This window comes from Camelus bactrianus, chromosome 9 (assembly GCF_048773025.1).
Source record: "Camelus bactrianus isolate YW-2024 breed Bactrian camel chromosome 9, ASM4877302v1, whole genome shotgun sequence".
Taxonomy (NCBI): domain Eukaryota; kingdom Metazoa; phylum Chordata; class Mammalia; order Artiodactyla; family Camelidae; genus Camelus; species Camelus bactrianus.
The window spans coordinates 77,587,245-77,608,517 of record NC_133547.1 but is presented as its reverse complement, the minus strand read 5'-3'; the positions used below and the strand labels follow the sequence as shown (position 1 = coordinate 77,608,517).

The 21,273-nt window shown below is 34.3% G+C and overlaps 1 protein-coding gene across 1 annotated transcript in view; it reads right to left on the bottom strand.

Annotated features, from left to right (window-relative positions):
• ITFG1 (integrin alpha FG-GAP repeat containing 1) overlaps positions 1-21,273 on the bottom strand; it is a 206,946-nt gene that overhangs the window by 3,440 nt on the left and 182,233 nt on the right. The window contains exons 15-17 of the mRNA XM_010950191.3: positions 4,132-4,256; positions 3,467-3,549; positions 495-612 (exon numbers count right to left, since the gene is read on the bottom strand). Coding sequence (XP_010948493.3) covers positions 495-612; positions 3,467-3,549; positions 4,132-4,256 — 326 coding nt within the window. The remainder of the gene's footprint in view (positions 1-494; positions 613-3,466; positions 3,550-4,131; positions 4,257-21,273) is intronic.

Here is a 21,273-nt window from a genome sequence, read left to right as displayed (position 1 = left end):
AAGTTTAGTGCAGAGTACTTGATAGATGAAAAAGATGTTGTTTCACTTCCTAAGCTTTGAGAAAACCATTTAACTTCTCTCTGCTCTAATTTTTTTTATAAAGAGATAGCTGTTATTCTCAGAAAAAAGTGTCCACGGTTCTATCAATAAGAGACACAGGCTCTTTTAAAAAATGATTACTTTTTTTTAGGCCATTATGAAACTACTTCTAATTAAGCTTTTCTATACACCTGGTGATTTGGGGGTGATCACTTTATTACTACTGTATAGCATCAAAGTTTTAAACTACATAGTCTATGATTTTTAGGAATTGCTAAGAGGCATTAGTAACTTAAGGGAGTAAAATAAATTATCATCAATAAGATGACATGGATAGAACTGAAAAAAATCAGAAAATCTGAGTCATATGAAAAAGTTGAAAATATAGTGTTTTTAAAGAGCAACATGTTACTTTTATAAATTAACCAAAGTTTGTTTCATTTAAATGAACAAACCTTTTCCTGCCAATGTAAAATGCCAATTATTGCCAAGATGAAAACACAGACACCGATGAGCGCGATGGCAGTAAGCAGGACGATGTTGCTTGGTGTAAGGTACAGCTTGGCGCTCCAGCTGTAGACAGAAACAGAATTAAAATTACACACTGTAACTTAAAAATAACAACATTCTACAGAGACCAAAAAGCAAAATAGCTTTTAATTAATGAATCAGTCAATTTGTTCATTATTTCATCCCCCTATCTACCCATTCATTGTAAATAAAATAAAAGCAATTAAATTACGTAGGGCTAACTGAAGATTCAGCAGAATTTAGATTTTACTCAGAGAACTGAAATAGAATAGAATTTTTGATGAGATACTTTGATTTTTTTTGATTCTTAAGTAAATGTATTGGGGGTACTTTGACATTGTTTTTACATTATTTGATTTGCTGAATTTGTAAACCTTTACACTAAGGCTGTGTAGTTACATGATTTTGGTAAGACTTCTATATCTTATTTTTTGACTCCTGTTCACATATGTACTATGACTAAGTAAAACAACCATATGTCCAATGAGTATAGATACATGCTTGTGCGAAGTGTCATGTTGGAGGGTTTACATTATTACAGTGACTTCTTACAAAAACACTTTTAGTCCCTCAACGTTAATGGCAATATACAGACTTTAGCATAAATAGAACTAGCTCTTTCTTCTAAAACAGTCTACATAATACAGCAGTTGCAAACCCCGAAAAGCCTAAAACTGAGGTCTGTATCACCAACACTGCAGGTGGTTATAGACAAAGAACTTTTTGTTCTCTCTGAAAATAGATCATGGATATATTTTCATTTTAAAAGTTTAATAAAAGTAAGACCATTCTGATAAATAGCAAGTAGCGATTGACTTATTTTGGGATAATTAAAATTTATTGATCCATAAGTTAGCCTCTAGTCAATAAATCTCAAAATGTACCTCAAACTAAAATCAATTTGGTTTTTATTATGTACATAAATTTGAAAAGAATATTTCTTCAGACACAGCAAGAGAAACATGAAAAAATGTTGAGATTATGGAATAAAGGCTATAAAAGAATTTCCTAGAAATTCAAGAGCAAGAAAACTTTAAGAAAACAAATACTATTAATTAGCTGAGGTTAGCTATTCTCAGTACTTACCTTATGCTTAAAAAAAGTCCTTTCATGAGATTTTTTTTGGGTACCTCTAATTTTAAAATAGATTTAAAAAAACCCATAAATACAGGAATTTTGGTAAGAAAACCTTTGGAGAATCCTCATCTTCTCGCTCAGAAGCAATCATTTCTTCTCAGTTTCTTGCATATCCTTCCAGGGATATTCTACACATATATAAATGTATACGTGTAGATAATCTTCTTAAAGCCACAAATGGCTTCTTATTATACATGACGCTAAATGCATTTTCCTTTTATTGTCTTTTGTTTTACCAGTGTATTTTAAGAGCTTGTTCTATGTCACAACATTGCATAATATAGAAGTACTATAATTCAAGTAGTTTCTTACTTATGCAGATAAGTTTTGTTAAATAATTCAAATTTTTAATAGACTCATTAGAAAAATCTGAACTCAGACTGTAACTGTTTTTATTGATGTTATTTCAAGCTTAATGCTGTAATAAAGTTGTTTTAGTAATTAGTTTGGTTCTAAAGCCCATGTATCCACCATAAAATACATCCAGTGGTGTGCAGGTAAACTGGCTCTCTGGCAGAAAAAAGGCTCTGATTGGTCCTTGGTAATTTTCATGGTGTAAATAGTCCCATTATAGCTGATTTTAATGTGACCTCACTGAACAGAATTGGAAAGAGAGGCACACAGTCAGCTCATGCGGTGGCATGAGCTGGTTCTAGCAAACCATCTAAAATAGCCTAACTGAAAATTTAACAAAGAACAGTACAGCCTGTACTTGGTATTTGTTGCCTTTTTGATAACAGCCATTCTGACAGGTGTAAAGTGACATCCCACTGTGGTTTTGATTTGCATTTCCCTGATGACTAGTGCTGTTGAGCATCTTTTCATGAGCCTGTTGGCTATCTGTATGTCTTCTTTGGAAAAATGTCTATTCAGATCCTCTGCCCATTTTAAAATAGATATAGTATGGAGATTCCCCAGAAAATTAAAAATAGAACTACCATATGATCCAGCATTTCCATCTTGGTATTTATCCAAAGAAAATGAAAACATTAATTAGAAAAGACACATGCACCCCTATGTTCACTGCAGCATTATTACAGTAGCCAAGATAAATGGAAGCAACCTAAGTGCCCACCAACAGATGAAGGGATAAAAAAGATGTGATCTCTCTCTCACTCTCTCTCATATATACACACCCACATACACACAATGGAATATTACTCAGCCATAGAAAAGAATGAAATCCTGCCATGTGTGACAACATGAATGGACCTAGAGGGTACTATGCAAGTGATAGAGAAAGACACTATATGATTTCACTTATATGTCAAATCTAAAAAGACAAATGAACAAACAGAACAGAACAGAAGCAGAGTTATAGATACTGAGAATAAGTAAGTGGTTGCCAGAGGGGAGAAGGGTGAGGGGAGGAGAGAAATAGATGAGGGAGACTGAGAGGTACAAACTTTTCAGTTACAAAGTAAATGAGTCACAGGTATGAAATGTACAGGGTGGGGAATATTTTAGAATTTATAGCCAGTAAACTGAAGACCAGTTTATTTAAGCAGAATATGTATAAATCCCTAATTAGTTAACCTGCTGTTTTTCTAATAATGTTTAAAATTTGTTCTTTGTGAAAAATGTCAAGCACCTTTTATGTAGGTATATTTAGCTATTTAAGGTTTGCTGTAAGCAAATTAAGTGATGGCACTCATGGGAACACAGGAGGAGTAGAGAGAGTTTTCAAAAAAATGTAACTGTATCCATGATTCAGAGTTGACAGTATTTTTACCAAACTCAGTTCAAGCAAGGACATTACCTTCGAGGAACACTGTGAGGATATGGAATGACAATTAGCTGAGAATTTGGAATGATTGCAGTCCATTCCTGTTTTCGTATAGACTGTAAAAAGAATTTAAGAACATTTAACATTTAGTACACTTGAAAAACACGATTATTATTCTAAATAAATAGGGGAAAAAGTTTAATTACTCTTTGATTAACTGAAATTTTAGGTGTGGCTTAATCCGAATTTACATATATTAGGCCCCAAATAGGGCTCCTATTGGCAAACATTTCTTGATCTTTTCAGGGAAGGACTGTATTTTTGTCTTATGGATTCATTAACTGAACAAGTATTAACTGAATACACTTATGCAGCAGGCACTGTTCAAAGTGCTATGTACAAATGCTGCTTTGGAATAACAATTCAAGTAGAGGTAGAGTCTGACAATAAACAAGAACATTTGATATGTTAGATGGTGAAAATGATAAGGAAAGAGGGGTAGGAGGTCTTGAGGTCCATAGAGAGGTGGTAGAGAACTATCTTCAAAGTATGATGTGCTCTATGTAAGATAAGCTTAGATCAATCACTACCAATGAATTTAAAAAATCTTTATAGGAAATAAAAATATTCAAATTCAAATAATTGTATAGCAAATATTAAAAACAGATTAATTGTAAGCCAAATAAATTTTTACTCACCTTCTCTCCAGATGGGCGAGGAATACCAACATAAAGATGATCAAGAAAATTTGCACTTCGACCTAAACCAAGTACATTGTATGGCAGTTGGAGAGCTAAATGTGCTGACTGGCTGAGTTGTCCAGCTAAATTGATAAAACAAACAAAAGAACAACACATCTTTGGACACAATGTTTTCATCAAATATTAAAATGATAAAATGTTAAAAATTTAGGTGCTAGAACTTATCTTTAAGGATAAAAATGTAAAACGAAATGCTCAGCTCATTAATAGAAGTAACTCACTTTTTAAAGAAAACAGCTTTACTGAGATATAATTCACATACCATAAACATCACCCATTTAAAGTATAAAGCTGTTGTTGGATGGAGTGTTATATACAAGTCTGCTAGGTTTAGTTGGTTTATGGTGTCATTTTTCTCTTATCTTATTGATCTTTTGCATAGTTATTTAATACATTATCAAAAGTGGGGTAATAAAGTCTACAATTATTTATTGCTGAGTTATTGATTTCTCTTAATTATGTATTTTGGGGGCTCTGATTTTAGGCGTGTATGTCTTTGTAGTTGTTATATCTTCCTTATGGATTGACCTTTTTATTATCATAAAATGTCCTTCTTTGCCTCTAGTAACAATTTTTGTCAAAACGTGTCTCGTTTTGTCTGATATTAGAATGGTTACTCCAACTCTTTTTCAGTTACTCTTTGCATGGTATAATTTAGTTTTTTTTTTTTTTTAACTTTCAACTTATTTGTACCTTTGAATCCAAAGTGCTTCTCGTGTAGATAGCACCTCGTTGAGTTGTATTTTATTTTCCACTCTACCAATCTCTGCCTTTTGATTAGAGGTGTTTATTCCATTTACATTCAATGTAATTACTGATACGGTAGGACTTTTGCTTGCTATTTGCTGTTGGTTTTCTATGTCTTTTTAACTCTTCTACTCCTCCATTGTTGCTTGCTTTTGTTAACTGCTTTCAATGATACCATTTTAATTCCCTAGTCGTTTCTTTCGTTATTTATTTTCTGAGCTATTTTCTTAGTGGCTGCCCTGAGGATTGTGACTAGCATATTAACAAAACAACTTAATACCCAATGTATATAACAACTTTGCTCTAATATAGCTATGTTCCCTCCCTGCTCCTTTGTGCTATTGTTGTTACACAAATTATATTTTTACATATTATCAGCCCATCAACACAAATTTGTATTGTTATGCAGTTATATTTTTCAATCAGCTGAAGAAATAAGAGGTACTATATAACAAAAATATGTAAACCATATTTATACTTATCTGTAGTCTTACTGGTGTTTTTCACTTATTGGTGTGGGTTTGAGTTATTGTCTGGTTGTCCTCTCAGTTCAGTTAAGGGCTCTCTTTAGTATTTCTTGTATGGCAGGTCTACTAGTGATGAATTCTGTTTTTGTTTGTTTAGGAATATCTAAAATCTTCATCTCTGAAGGATAGCTCTGCCATATATAGAATTCTTGATTGATAGGTTTTTTTTTTTCCTTTCAGCACTTTGACTGTATCAACCCCTTCTGGCCTCCATGATTTCTGATGAGAAGTCAGCTGCTAATCTTATTGAGGCTCTCTTGTATGTGACAAATTGTGTCCCTCTTGCTGCTGGGAAGAGTCTCTTTTTGCCTTTGCTTTTTGACAGTTTGACTATGTGTCTCAGTGCAGATCTCTAAATTTATACAACTTTGAGTTTGTTGAGCTTCTTATATGTGCAGGTTAATGTTTTTCATCAAATTTGGACAGTTTCAGCCATTATTTCTTCAGATGTTTATTCTTCCCCTTTCTTTTTCTTCCAAGACTCAGTTTATGCACATGTTGGTATGCTTGATGGTGGCTCCACAGGTCTCTGAGGTTCATTTGTGCATTTTATTTTTTTTATTTCTATATACTCTCTGTTATATTCAAATATACTTCTGTATATTCAAATCTGCTGATTCTTTTGCCAGCTCAAATCTGTTGTTGAGTCCTCTACAGAACTTTTAATTTCATTACTGAAATTTTAAACACCAGAATTTTTATTTGATTTTTAAAAATGATCTTTATCTCTTTATTCATATATTCTATTTACTGAGACATAGTTGTCATACTTACCTTTGGTTTTTTTATTCCTAGTTTCCTTTAGGTCTTTGAACATGTTTATAATAGCCGAATTTATAGGTCTGTCAACTAAGTACAACATCTTTGGGCACATTGTCTGTTGTTTGCTTTTTTTTTTTTTTTTTTAAATGTGTATGTGGCATACTTTGTGTTTTTTTGCATGTCTTATAATTTTTTGTTGGAAAGTGGACTTCCTAGATAATATGACAACTATGGTATCTCACTCCAGGGGTTTTTTGGTATTTTTTTTTTGTTGTTGTTGTTGTTGCTCATTTGTTTCGTGACTTTCCTGGATGAATTCTATGGATTCTGTATTCCCTATAGTACCCGCCACAATGTTCTTTCATTTTCTTATTTTTAAAGTTCTTGTTCTAAGTCTGACTTCCTAGTCAGTATAACTTAGTGGTCAGACAGTGATTGGCCATAAGAGTTCCTTAAGTATCTTGTCTGTATGTCTTCCACCTTTTGTCAGTGGGATTTGTGTATGAAGATATGCCTTCAAACTTCAGGCAGTTTACAAGAGAACCTTAGCTTTCATTTCTTGCTCAAGCAGGGACTCAAAGTCGTACATTCAAGATAAGTAGCTGAAAGAGGCAGGTTCCTCTCTAGGCATGTTCAGGCTTCCAGATCTCCAAGACTATGTTGTAGCCTTTCAGAGTTGCCTATGGTTGTCTAGTGCCTCAGAACTTCCTTTTATGTTTTGGCCAGGCTCTTGTTTACTACACCTGGGATTTTATCAGCGGACAGTTGTTGTTCTTGGTAATGCCCTGGGGAGTAGGGCTTTCTTCCCTCCCTCTGCTGGGCTGCTGAGTCAAGTCAAGTAGCCCCAACATCTCCAGAATGGAGATTTTCCAGGGAGTTGCTACTTTAGACAAATACTGACAGTGCTAGAGGGATGGGAATTTTAATGGGGCTCCAAAGGTCAGTCCTCTCCCCTGACTGTGAGACTATTGGCTATTCATGGTTGCTGCACCACTCAGTAGAGAGGGGAGGTAGGATGGGAACAGTGCCAAGTCAAAATGCCACAGACCCTCCTGTCTTAGGGATCAGTAGTTCCTCTTGCATGGACAATGCTCAGAACACTCTGTGGCTTTAGTTAATTTCCAAAGTTCTGAAATAGTTAATATTAGTTGTTTGGCTACTATCTTTTTCTTTTTTTTGGGGGGGGATGGGGAGAGAAAATTTAGGAAGTCCTCACATGGCATTCCAAACGTCAATCTCTCCCTACTACGGTTTACTTTTAAAGAGTGTTATTTATTTGATAGATATTTGCTACATAATTAAACTAAACATTTCAATGATAAGGTTAGTTAATATCTAAATATGTTAATATCAGTGGCTCTCTGCTAAACATCCACTAGTTACCCAGAAATATGAAATCACTGGAAAGTATATATACCTGATTTTTTTTAATGTAGTTCTTATGTTAGAAAGAGAAAAGTATGATGAAAAGGAACAGTGAATTTAGGGACAGGCATTCTTAATAAGGTTAAACAACATACATAAGATTGTAAAGCAACAGAGTTAACTGCATGGGTTACAGAATTAATTTGCCTTGTAGAGTAATACTGATGGAATGAGAACGCTTAAAAGAGTGACCCACATACAGTAAATACTCAATACATGTTAGCTATTTTTATTAGCATAAAACTTATTATTAGATAGTTGAAGTAAAAGTTAAATATATACAAATTTCACTATACTATTAACTTAACAGACATCAAACTAGACTTATAAACCATTTTCCTGTAATTACCTTACTGAAAAGAACCAAAATAAAAACATTTATTAATAGTACTCTGTTAAGAAGATCATAGAACATAAATTCCATATTAAAATTGTATGTTTCATAATAAACCTTAAAATGATTAAAAAGAATAATGAAAATAAATTATCCAAAAATCTCAAAATGAAGACCTAATTATTGTATTTTTGCATACTTTTAATCATGTAATCCCCCTAGGCATGTGCATGCACAAATAAACACATGAGCATATTTCAGTATTACTTTTACTCAGTATCATTTCATAAGTGTTTTCTCATGCGATTAAAATTCTTTAAAAATAGGTAAGCAGAGAACAAGATTACTGAAACACTGAAATCCCATTAAGAGAAAACCAAAGATAATACAGTTAAAAGATATATTATTACTCATACCTTTAAAAATTATTTTTCTAAAACTGTGTCTACAAAGACATTATCAGAAACATAACCTGATTGCCTACATAATCTCCTCTTATGTCATAATTAAAAATTAATCTTATATTGTTGGATCTTAAGGATTTTTCCTAATCTTCACTATTGTAAACAATGCTTTAGTGAACATCTCTCCATATCAATATCCGTGTGCACCCAGATTATGTCTTACATTCCTAGATATGGAATACCAGAGCATGGAGCAGGAAGACTGTTCATTGGGGGAAAGAAAGAATGGTCTCCTCAATGAATTGTGCTGGGATGTGCGGATAATGACATACAAAGGAAAACCTGATTTCTAAAAAGAGGTTGTACTATTTTACATTTTCACTAGTTTTCAGTGAAAGCATCTATTTCACTCTATTCCTTTTTTTTGAGGTGAAATTCACATAAGGTACAATTAATGATTTTAAAATATAAAATTAGGTGGCCTTCAATGTATTTATAATGTTGTGCAGCCACAGCTCTCTTGTTTTCAAGTATTTTCATCCCCCTAAAAAGACACTTCATACCCATTAAGTAGTAACTCCCCATTTCCTTCTCCCCTGGTAACCTCTGATTTCCCCTGGTAACTTCTAATCTCCCCTGGTAACCTCTAATCTCCCCTGGTAACTTTTAATCTCCCCTGGTAACCTCTAATTTCCCCTGGTAATCCTCTAATCTATGGATTTGTCTATTCCATATGCATCACATAAAAGGAATCATACAACACATCTGTATCTGGCTTCTTTCACTTAGCATAATGTTTTCAAGGTTCATATAAATTGCAGCAAGTATCAGGGCTTTGTTCCTTTTTTACGGCTGAATAATATTCCTTGAACATACATACTTTGATTTGTTTATCCATTGATAATACATTTGGCTTGATTCTACTTTTTGGCTATCATGAGTAATGCTGCTATAAAAATGGATGTACAAATATCACTTTGAGACCCTGCTTTCAATTCTTTTGGGTATATACCTAGAAGTGAAACTGCTGAATCATTACAGTAATTCTGTGTTTAATTCTTTTGAGAAATTACCATTTTACATGTTCACTGGCAATGTGTAAGGGTTCCTATATCTTCATCCTCATTGACACTTGTTATTTTCTATCTTTTTCATTAAAGCCATCCTAGTGGTTGTAAAGTAGTAACTTTGTGCTTTTGATTTGCATTTTCTTCATGACCAATGATGCCAAATATCTTTTTATGTGCTTGTTGGTCACTTGTATATCTTCTTTGGAGAAATATCTAATCCTTTGCCCATTTTCTAACTAAGTTGTGTTTTTGTTGTTGAGTTGTAAACGTTCTTTTTATATCCTAGATACTAGAGATCTACCAGAGATAAGATTTACAAATATTTTCTCCCATTCTTTGCAGTTGCCTTTTCACTTTCTTGAAAATGTTCTTGAGTGTACAAAAGCTTTCAATTTTTGAGAAGTCCAGTTAATCCATTTTTAAACTAATGCTTTTTGTGTCAAATGTAAGAATCCAATGCCAAATCTAAGGAAATGATTTACCCCATGTTTTCTTTTAAGAGTTTTTAGTTTTAGCTCTTATATTTAGGCCATCAATCCATTTTTGGTTAATTTTAAAAATACAGAATGAGATAGGCATCCAAATTCATTTGTATGTCACCATCCAGGTGCCCCAGCATGATTTGTTGAAGAGACTGTTCTTTCTTCAGGAATGGTCTTGGTATCATTGTGAAAGTTAATTGGTCATAGATGTTTGGGTTCATTTTTGGATTCTCAATTGTATTCCATTGGCCTACATGTCTACCTTTATGCCAGTGCCACACAATTAAATTATTTTAGCTTTACAGTAGGTTTTGAACTTGTGAAGTATAAACTCTTTGTTTTTCATTCTCAATATTGTTTTGGCTTTTCAGGGCCCCTTGCAATTCTTTATGAATTTGAATAATGGCTTTTCTATTTCTGCAAAACCGACCATGGGAATTTTGATAGGGAATATCCTGGATCTATAGAGCACTTTGGAGAAAACTGCTGTCTAAACATTATTAAATCTTCTAATCCATGAACATGGGATGTCTTTACATTTATTAGATCTTATTTATTTTTTTTTAACTTTTTTTTTGAGTTATAGTTAGTTTACAATGTTGTATCAATTTCCAGTGTAGAGCACAATTTTTCAGTTATACATGAACATATATTCACTGTCACATTCTTTTTCACTGTGAGCTACCACAAGATCTTGTATATATTTCCCTGTGCTATACAGTATAATCTTGTTTATCTATCCTCCATATGCCTGTCAGTATCTACAAATTTCAAACTCCCAGTTTGTCCCTCCCCACCCCACCCCACCCCACCCCACCTTGGCAACCACAAGTTTGTATTTATTTCTATGAGTCTGTTTCTGTTTTGTATTTATGTTCTTCTTCTTCTTTTTTTTTTTTTGAAGATTCCACATATGAGCAATCTCATATGGTATTTTTCTTCTTTATTTAATTTCTTTCAGCAATGTTTTGTAGTTTTCAGTATTAGTCTTTCACTTGCTTGGTTAAATTTATTCCAAGATATTTTATTATTCTGGATAGTGCTGCAAATTGAACAGTTTTTTAAAAATTTCCTTTTTGGAGTGTTCACTTCTGGTGTATGGAATCACAACTAATTTTTGAGTATTGATCTTGTACCCTACAACTTTGCAGAATTCATTTATTAGCTTTGGAGTTTTTTTGTGTGTATTCTACAAGATTTTCTCTATATAGAATCATGTCAGCTGCAAATACAAACAATTTTACTTCTTGTCCAATTTGGATTCTTTTATTTCTTTTTCTCGACTAATTTCTGTATCTAGGAATTTCACTCGAAGTTGAATAGCAGTAGTGAAGACGGCCATACCTGTCTTGTTCTTGATCTTGGGGGAATGCTTTTAGTCTTTCACCATTGAGGATTTTTGTGGGTTTTTCATAAACGACATTTATCATTTATGAAAGTAAAGGAAGTTCTTATCTATTCCTAGTTTGCTGAGTGTTTTTCAAAATTTTATTAAGAAAAGGTATTAAATTTTGTCAAATGGTATTCCTATTTCTACTGAGATGATATATATATACTTTTTTTTTCCCTTAGTTCTATTACTATGGTAGATTACCTTGATTGATTTTCTTATGTTTGCATTCCTGGGACAAATTCCACTTTTCAGTGTATAATAATGTCCTTTTAGATTTGGCTTGTCAGCATTTTATTGAAGATTTTTACATCAATATTCATAAAAGATATTGGTCTGTATTTTTTTTTTTCCTTGAGGTATCTTTATTTGGCTTTGGTGTGAAGGTAACACTAGCCTCACAGAGTGTGTTAGGAGATGATCCCTTCTTTTCTATTTCTTGGAAGAGTCTGAGTGGGACTGATGCTAATTCTTCTCTAAATGGTTTGTAGAGTTTACCATTAAAACTATCTTGTCCTTGATCTTTTCTTTGTAGGGAGGCTTCTGATTACTGATTCAATCACTTTACTTGTTGAGATTTTCTATTTCTTTTTCAGTCAATTTTGGTATAGTGTGTGTTTAAACTTTTTCCCACTTCGTCTAGATTAATTTGTTGATGTACAGTTGTTCACAGTATTCACTTATAATTCAGTTTTTGCAAGGCTGGTAGTAATGTCCCCTTGTTCTTTTGTGTCTCTTCTCTTTTTTTCCTTAGTCTAGCTAAGGGAGTGTCAATTTTGTTGGTCTTTTCAAAAAACCTACTTTTGATTCTGTGATTGTCTCTATTGTTTTTCTCTATTTCATTTATCTCCGCTTAAATCTTTATTATTTCCTTTTGGTCAATGCTACAGTCATCCCTAGCTAGAATTATTTTAAGTTTTCTAATTAGTTTCCCTGCTTTAACTTTCATTCTTCTTATAGTCTACCACTTCACTGAGAATAAAAACTTGTCCAAGTTCACACTCCCCTGCCTTCATTTAACTCAGATTTCATCTTCTACTCCTTAACCCCCATCTTTTATTCTCCTCCAAGAAACTCACCTCTTCACTGTTTCTTGGAAATTCCAGGAATGTTTATACCTTAGAGCTTTTGCTTTGGCTTTCTCCTCTGCTCCTCTGCCTGGAGTAAAATTCAGAAGCTAACCATATGTCCGATTCCCTCATATCCTTCAAATCTTTGTTCAGATGACATTTTCTCAGAGAGGCCCACCATGACCACCCTACATCAAACTGATGACTCCTTTTCTATCTTTCTTACCCTGCTATATTTCACTCCCCCACAATAGTTATCATTTCCTAACAACTACGTAGTATTAAATAACTTACTTATTTACTATGCTTATTGCCTGTTTTCACCTACTAGAATGTAATCTCTATGAGGGCTGAGATTTTGGTCTGTTTTATTCACTTCTACATTATAAGAACCTAGAATAGGCCTGTCATATATTAGGCACTCAATACATGTTTGTTCAATGGATGAATGAATAAACAAAAGAACTTTTACCCTCCAAATGTGTCAGACTTGAGATTTGTAACATATGCCAATTCAATAATACTATATTAGTTTATGCCACATAGATACCAGTACAGAAAGATAGTATACCCCAAAAGAAAGTATCAGTTGTAAATAAGAATTTAAAAAAAATGTGTAATAAACAAATATAAGGCATTTGTGATATCAGACACCCCAATCACCAGATTCAAATGCCTGTGCGTTTTTTTGTTTATGAATGCATCACAGTCTGACCTTCCAAAATAATTCAAGTATACATTACTTATGCAGTTAAAAAAAAGTTTTTAAAGTTGATCTGTTCCTATTCTTCACGAGAATACTGACATGCAATTCTGATTGGTTAACGCCATTGTAAATTAGGTTATGCTGTAATTTAAGATCCTGAATTAAGTAACATGGCAGTACAGGAGGTGAATTCCATTGTCATAATTCCTGTCACTCAATTTTTAGATAAGACAATGAAGCCAACTTCATTGTCTATGAGTACTAGATATGAACTCTATCATACTGTAGTTCTGATATTGATTTGTCAAAAGCAAAACTTAAATTTCATATATATATAGACATAAGAGGCAGGAAGAACAAAAGGGAAAATTCAGTAGCCACAGTTGGGGGAAGGTCATTGAAATTTTATCTTAATGTGTGATGTGTGATGTGTGATGTGTGGTGTGTGTGTGTGTGTGTGTGTGTGTGTGTGTGTGTGTTTTACTCTGAGTCAAAAGAATACTGAATTCTATCTCTCTGCAAAGCTACAAGCCAGTAGGAATTTTCATCTAACAGTAATGTCTGCAACTCCTTTGGCACTTCCCTGGCTTGAGGAAAAATAGCATTTCTATAAAAATGAGATAAAAGGACACATTCAAACAACCAATGTTTTATGTAACTTTGGAGAAAAATATGCCTATTCTTGGGAGACAAAATTATTCTGAGAAGTATGTTATTCTCAAATTGATGGCTCTGAAACAATATTACACTGACATGAATTAAAATGGAGATGAAGAGCACTCAAAGAGGACAAAGTATAAAAATTAAACAAATTACCTTCTGTAAGCAATAATAAAAGCATTAATAGCTATTGAATGCTTATCATGTGCCAAAAACTGTGGCAAGTGCTTCTTGTGTATTATTTCTGTCATTGCTAACAATAATTGCGTGTGGGTAGGTACTGTAATTATCTTCACTTTATCATTAGGATATCAAGAGTCTAAGCAATCTGACCAAAAACCACAAAGCTACTAAAATGGTGGGGCTGGGATTTTCATTTTGGTGGCTCAGTTCCAAACTCCATGCCCTTCATCATCACCTGTGATTCTTCTTGCAGTTGAAAAAGAAGTGTGATATTTGTCTTACTGCTCTATAAAAAGGACTTCTAAGGATGGAATACCCTGCCCCCGATATCCCCAATGCCAGTTGTTAATTTCTTTTACTGTTTGGATATCTGTAATATTTGTGGGGTCCTATCCTGGGAACATCTGTCGCACTTCCTATGTAGTCATGCTGCTTTACATGGCATTCGCTGATCTTTGTAAATCCAGGCTTTGCTGCATTTCATGGTTGTGGCACTTAAGCCCATTGGGCAGATCTTGGGCTTTGTGATCTTCCTGTTCTACACCTAAAGCCTGAGCTACTTAAGCAATTCTTCTGGAAGATGTGGCTAGTTTACCTTGTGGATCTATTATGGGCTCCAACTTTAATCCAATTATGTCCACGGAGGATATGATTATGAAAAAGACAATCCTCTAGATGTGGACTAGCCCTTAATCAACACTAGAATAAACTCAGGTTCCCTGGCTCATTTGAGATAGTTAAAAAAGTTGTAACTGGCAGAATGAGAAACAGAACTACTCTCACTGCTTACAGGGGGATGCTAAAAGAAACCTCATCATGTTTTTGTCCCATGTGTTGTGTATCTTAAATTATAATTTCCTATAAGAACACAATGAGAATATCAGGTAGGGGACAATGTTCTTCTGTGAGGAGAATTTGTAATTTTGAGACTGGCAAGCTGGATAATAACAAATGGCAGACTACAGTCAAGAAAAATTAAGCTAAGACTTTGAAAGAAAAATGTTTTCATATTTTATGTTACTGAACTATCAAGAGTGATTAGGATTCGATTAAAATGGATTAAAAGGGTTTTGGTAAATGATAAAATTAAAAATTAAAAATACATTATCATTTGTTTTCCTTTGCTATTCTAATTTAATTGCTAAAATAGTAAATTTCTGATATAGCTATGAAAATCTTCCTAGGTATAATAATTATCACGGTTCCTTGTTCCTGAATGCCAACTTGGGGTAAAAACTTGTGTTATCTAATGTGATTAGGCTCATTATAAATGTTTATCAAATCAGATATCTTAGCTAGAAAAAGTCTAGCAATGGAATTGGTGTTTATTGTCTACTCTGAAACAATATAATCCTTTCCTTGATATTTCAAAATAATGTTAAAAAGGTTTTCCAAGTTTCAAACAACTTACACACAAACTTTATAGAAAAGAATCTGTATGTCAGATGCTACATAAATGTATTCTAATGCTGTGAAAATCAATTAAAAAAACTGAAAGTGACCTTTGTGGCTTCTTACTAAAATATCTGACTCGATCTGAGACTCCAAAGCCCTGAATATTCTGGATAATATAGAGTATCATAACTGTTACAGTAGGATAATTTCTGGTAATATACTATTGACCACTTTTTTAACAATAAATTATCAATTAAGATAGAATGGTAGCCAAAGAAAGCAAATGATAAAATTATTAGAACGGTGATGATTTTCAACATTTAAATTTAATGCTGAAGTGTTTAGCCAGTTATAGGAAGAGACAGCTAATTCCTATGCATAGAACACAGTAACTGTGAAAAGGCTACTTACTGTCAACAGGGTAAGCTCACCTGCGCTTCTCAATATCATATTGTAATGTGACACCAGAATTCAGAAGTGGGGAAAAAAAAAGAAAACAAAACAGATTTGGAAGGTGAGGAGAAGCCAAAATACATTTTGACTGGGAATAATAAACATACTGGTATTTAATTTCAAAATCTGGATATTTTAAGTCTGTAGTAAGTTGACATTTAAAACACTAAACCATAACTTATTTTGGTTTCAAATTTACTGATTTTAATTAAATAGATGGCAACCCATGTAGAAAAAAGAAACGAAGCAGTTGTTCTCTGCTTGAAGGTAAAATTTTCTACTGGCTTATATGACCAAGGCACATCATTTTATTTGGACTTTGATAAAACCCGGTTTCCAGTTAAGTGGATTCTCACTAATCACTTACTATGTCTATGCTAATTAGTTTGTTTATTTTACAGATATTAAGCACTGGCTATGTATCAGGCACTCTGTTGACTGGAGGAGCACTTTAATCAATCTGTGATCAAATGACAAATCTAAGACATGTGTTAATTTAATGTCACTACATAAACACTCCGGGTTTTTAATAGTCCTACTTTGTAATCCACTAACAAGAAAGAGGCTGTCTTCATAGAAAGGCATCATCTGTATAGAGAAAGTGATTAATACCTTTTAAAAGTATGTGGTGTTACTAGGTGCTCTAGAATGTGGATCCAGAAGAAAAATCTTACATTATAGTAAGAGAAGAGCACATGAGGAACTTGTGAAGCTACATGCCTAAATGCAAAATTCCTGGATTTCAGAAGTTAGGACAGTAGCAATTTATGGAAAACGTCTTTTAAAAGTTCTTTCCTGGTAGTCAATGGGTGGCTTATAATGGAGAGTAAGGGAATCCACTGACATTTGACTACTAATCCTTTGGTGTATTTTTAATTATATCTGAACTCAACTTTTAGCTAATTGTCAAGGATAAAGTGATGAAACATATGGAAGAACCTCCTACTAGACTGAAAATAGCTCCACAAGAGGAGGTGCTTAGGCGCTTCCAATCTGGGGACTTAATCGTTTCATTTCCATGCCCTATTCCTGGGGCCTTGTATTGTATGGTGGCTGACAAATACCAGGCCCTTGGTAAATGTCTGCTGTACTAACCGGAAGGTTTGATAGCAAATAACAAGTACAGTTTGTAGAGTTGTTTAACTTTGGTTTTCCTCGCGGTCTAAAAATTAGCCGTATCAATGACTGCTGCTGAAGACCTCCATCTGGGCTTTGAATAATAACATGACATCAGTTTAAAGATTGGCACTTGAACAAATGTGTTCCTTAACACAGGAGTTGTGATGTGATATTATGGAACGCACACAGGATTTGAATGTCAGAGACAGTATTTGACAATGCTTTGACCTTTAGAAAGTCCTTTGCCCTCCCTACGTTGTAATTTATTTGTTTATTCATTCACCTAAACATTTGTTGAATGCACACTGTATGCCTTTTACACAGAGATGAAAGAGACAAATCTCGACCTGGAGATGCTTAAAGATACAATGACAGAAAAATGTAAGTTTAATGCTTCCTCATCTATAAAATTAGAGCTATAATAGCACCTACTCAATGGGTTTGGTGAGGCAATTACAATAATAGTACTTAACTTTTAATGTATGTAAAAGTCCTTTAGAAACTGCAAAGCACTTTACAAATGTTAGTTATTATTTTGTTAGTTGTTATTTTGATTATTGTGTAATCATTCCTCATACTTTCTGTTTATTTCTTAAGTCGAATTCAACTTGATATTAGTTCCTGAAAAAACAACGTAACACCAATTTTTTATGGAAGTCTTTCTGATTTCTCTTTTGGAATAAATCAAGAAGCTTGGAACCCTGGTTCAAGCTTTATCTGTCAGCCTGCTTCCCAGTTATCAAGTTAGAATGTGAGTAGTTTTCTTTTTCTTTTCTTTTGTTAAATTGATATATAATTCACATGCCAGAAAGTCCAGCACTTGGTGGGTACAATTCAGAGGTCTTTAGTATACAAGGCTGTGTAACTGTCACCACTAATTCTAGAACATTTTCCTCACTTGCAAGAGGAATCCTGTGTTCATTAGCAGTCACTTTCCCTTTCTTTCTCCCCCTAGTTCCTAGTAACTGTCCCCACCATCTTTTCTATCTCTATGGATTTGTCTTTTCTAGACATTTTATATAAATGGAATCATATAATGTGCAGCCTTTGTATCTGGTTTCTTTCACTTAATAATGTTTTACAAGGCTCATCCATGTTATAGCAAGTTTCATGTTTTTATGGGATAATATTCCATTGTACTGATATGCCATCTTTTATTTATTCATTTATTAGTTGATGGGTATTTGGTCCGTTTATACTTTTTGGCTATTATGAATATGAGTATTATGATATGAACATTCATGTGCAAGTTTTTGTGTGACACAGATTTTCAATTCTCTTGGGAATATGCCTAGGAGTGAAATTAATGGTTCATATGGTAACTCTATGTTTAACTTTTTTAGAAACTGAGTAGATTGATTTTGGTAACTGCTTTTGTACAGCTTAATGCACATAAGCATCTAATGAGGGAATGATAAAAGCCATTGCCAATGCATGTAAAAAAAACAATGCAAAGGGAAACAAAAAAAAGAAATCCACAGCTCTCATAAAGCCAGACTGCACTGGGTGTTATGGCCTGTGGAGGTCTAATTTAATTGGTCAGTGTTCTTTTACAGAGCTGCATTAAGGAGGTAAACTTTTCTGAGGTTATGTGCAATTACGTTTCAGCTGTCATTCTCTGGATTAAAAAGATAAATTCTGGTTTTCAAAGTGGACAGTGTGGTGTAAATGACCTAAATGGGATAGCCTGACTTGTGCTTTAGTGCACTTTATCTTCCATGTTGGAGATCTATGCCTCTTTGAGAGGCAAAACAATGGGCCCTGGCATTTTGCTGTAAGCTGTGTTTTTTAGTGGCAACAAAAAGCACAAGGGAGTAAAACTGCCTATTTCTGAAAAAGGGATAAAAGATGCATAGCTACTTTACAAATGGAAGGTGAGAGGCAGTTTTTTTAGTTCCAAATTGCAAGATAGGTTATTTTTAATGAGACATGTGATTTAAAAATAAACATTTATTAGACTAGGTAGCTGTCACATGTTAGTCAACTTGGAGGAACCTAGACTCAATTACTTGGCTATCAATAGACACAAAACACAAAAATACCTTGTAATTTTTCCTTTACTGAAATGAAATGACTTCACTTATTTCATATGTACCTTTTTTCTAGAGGATGTGATTAAAGTTGTGATGACCATCAGTAAGTACCTTCTCTTAAACTCTTAAGTTCTCCCCTCTCTTTCTCTACACTTCCTTCCCTTTCCTGCCTACTCAAGACTGCACTTCCCAAGCACACCTTTTAAATAATGTTGACAGTTCCATCTCTGTAACTTCTTTCATGTATGGCTCTTCAGGCAAAGCAGAATACATTCTTTTTAGCAATTATTTACTGTTGTGTAACAGTTTTACAAGGCTTACAACTGTAACCATTTTATTTCTCATGATTCTGTGGGTTGGCTGGGCTCACTCACATGGCTGTGTTCAGCTGGTGGAGCAGGTGGATGGCTGAGTGGGCATCTCTCCTTACAGTCTTTAGATTGGGCTTCTTCGCATGCAGGTCTCAGAGCAGCATCCCAAGAGGATAAGTCTTAAAGTCTAAGAGTTTATCAAGGCTCTACTTGTGTCATGTTTGCTGATGTCCCCCTGGTTAAGCAGAGTGAATGTGGAAGAAGACTATATTATGAGTCACTGGGGTCTTTAGTGTAGCAATGTGCACCTCAATGTTCGTTAAGGTAAATTACATTCTTTATTCCTTCTTCTCTTTGCTTTTTAGTTTGGGAAGTTCCTATTGACATCTTCAAGCTCATTGATTCTTTCCTCAGCCATGTCCAAGCTGCTCCTGAGCCAACCACAAGCATTCTTCATTTTTGTTAGTGTTTTGATCTCTAGCATTTTTTCTTTCCCCAGCTGAGCCCTTAAGGTATTAAGTATAGTTATCTTAAACCCCTAGTCTTCTAATTCCAAAATCTCTGTCATAACTAAGTCTGGTTCTGATGTTCATTTTGTCTATTCCAACTGTGTTTTTTTGTTTGGTTGTTTTTTTTGTTTTTGTCTTTTATCATGCCTTGTAATTTTTTGTTGAAAGCTGGACATGATGTATCATGTAAAAAGGACTAAGGTAAACAGGCCTCTAGTGTGAGGTTTTATGTTTTATGTTCACCTGGCTATGAGTTACTCTGCATTTACTGGTAGCTGTAGCGGTAGGTGCCAAAGGCTAAAATTTCCCCTAGCGCCCTTGTTTTTGTCTCTTCTGTTATCTTTGGGTTTCCTTAGAGACTCCTCTTTAAGTAGGGGTTGAACCTCACTCAGCTGTAATTCCCTGTTATCATGTAGGAGGCTGATGGATGTGGTGGTAAGATGTGGGGGGAGGGTAAATGTTCTCTAGTCCTAAGATAAGGTCGCAGGTTTTGAGTGAGCCTATGATGACCTTCCTAAGTGCATCTCAGGTTCTTTCTCCTCCATGCACAACCATCCTCACAGGTGAGACAGGAAAGACCAGGGGGGCTAGAGCTGGGTATTTCATTTCCTTCAAGCCAGTTATGGCTCTGGTGAAAACAAAGATGGTTAGGTTTTGATAAAATGATTTCCCTTGAGGGCAGGTCTTTGTTAAGCAGAACAGTAGCTACAGGAGTATTTGAAAATGTTTATTTTTCCCCTTCCTCCTGATAGAAGCACAAGGGGATTTTTCTAAGATCTTGACCCTGTGAACCTCATGTGGCTCAGGGTTAAAAATCATGAAAGTGTGGGGTCCCAGAAGGCTGGGCCTCCAGGAGTTTTGAATCTCTTAAACTAGTCTCAACCTGAGTGTCCAGCAATTAGTCTTTAAATGTTCCTTTAGCCTTTAAGTGTTCCTGCCAGTGGCTGCCCTGAGCTGTGGCTTCTGCTCTGGTAAGCTGCCATTTTATGCATTTGCCTGTCTTTCCAGTTTTGGGGACAGTGGTTGGCCCTGTGTCTTCAATTCTCTGATGGATCTAAGAAGAGTTGTTGATTTTTATTTTGTTCATCTTTTTTTTTTTTTTTTGTGGGGGTGGGTAATTAGGTTTATTTATTTATTTATTTTTAGAGGAGGTACTGGGGACTGAACCCAGGAACTTGTGCATGAAAGCGTATGTTCTACCGCTTGAGCTATATACCTGCCCTGCTACCTTTTTTTTCCCCTTCCCCATTAGTGGTGGGGGTGAGAATGGGAGTATGACTTCTAAGTTCTTTACATGTTGGGCTAGAAACCAGAAGTCCCCAACACTGTACTTGTTAAGGGGATTTTTCACTCATTTCTTCATTCATCTGTTTTTTCTTTCTCTGTCTTTATTTTAAAATATAGTTCAAGAAATGGGCAACCAGGCTTATTTTACATTGTTTACTGGTTTTTAAAAAAATAAGTAATTTTGAAATAAATTAAGTAGTATTCATATTAGG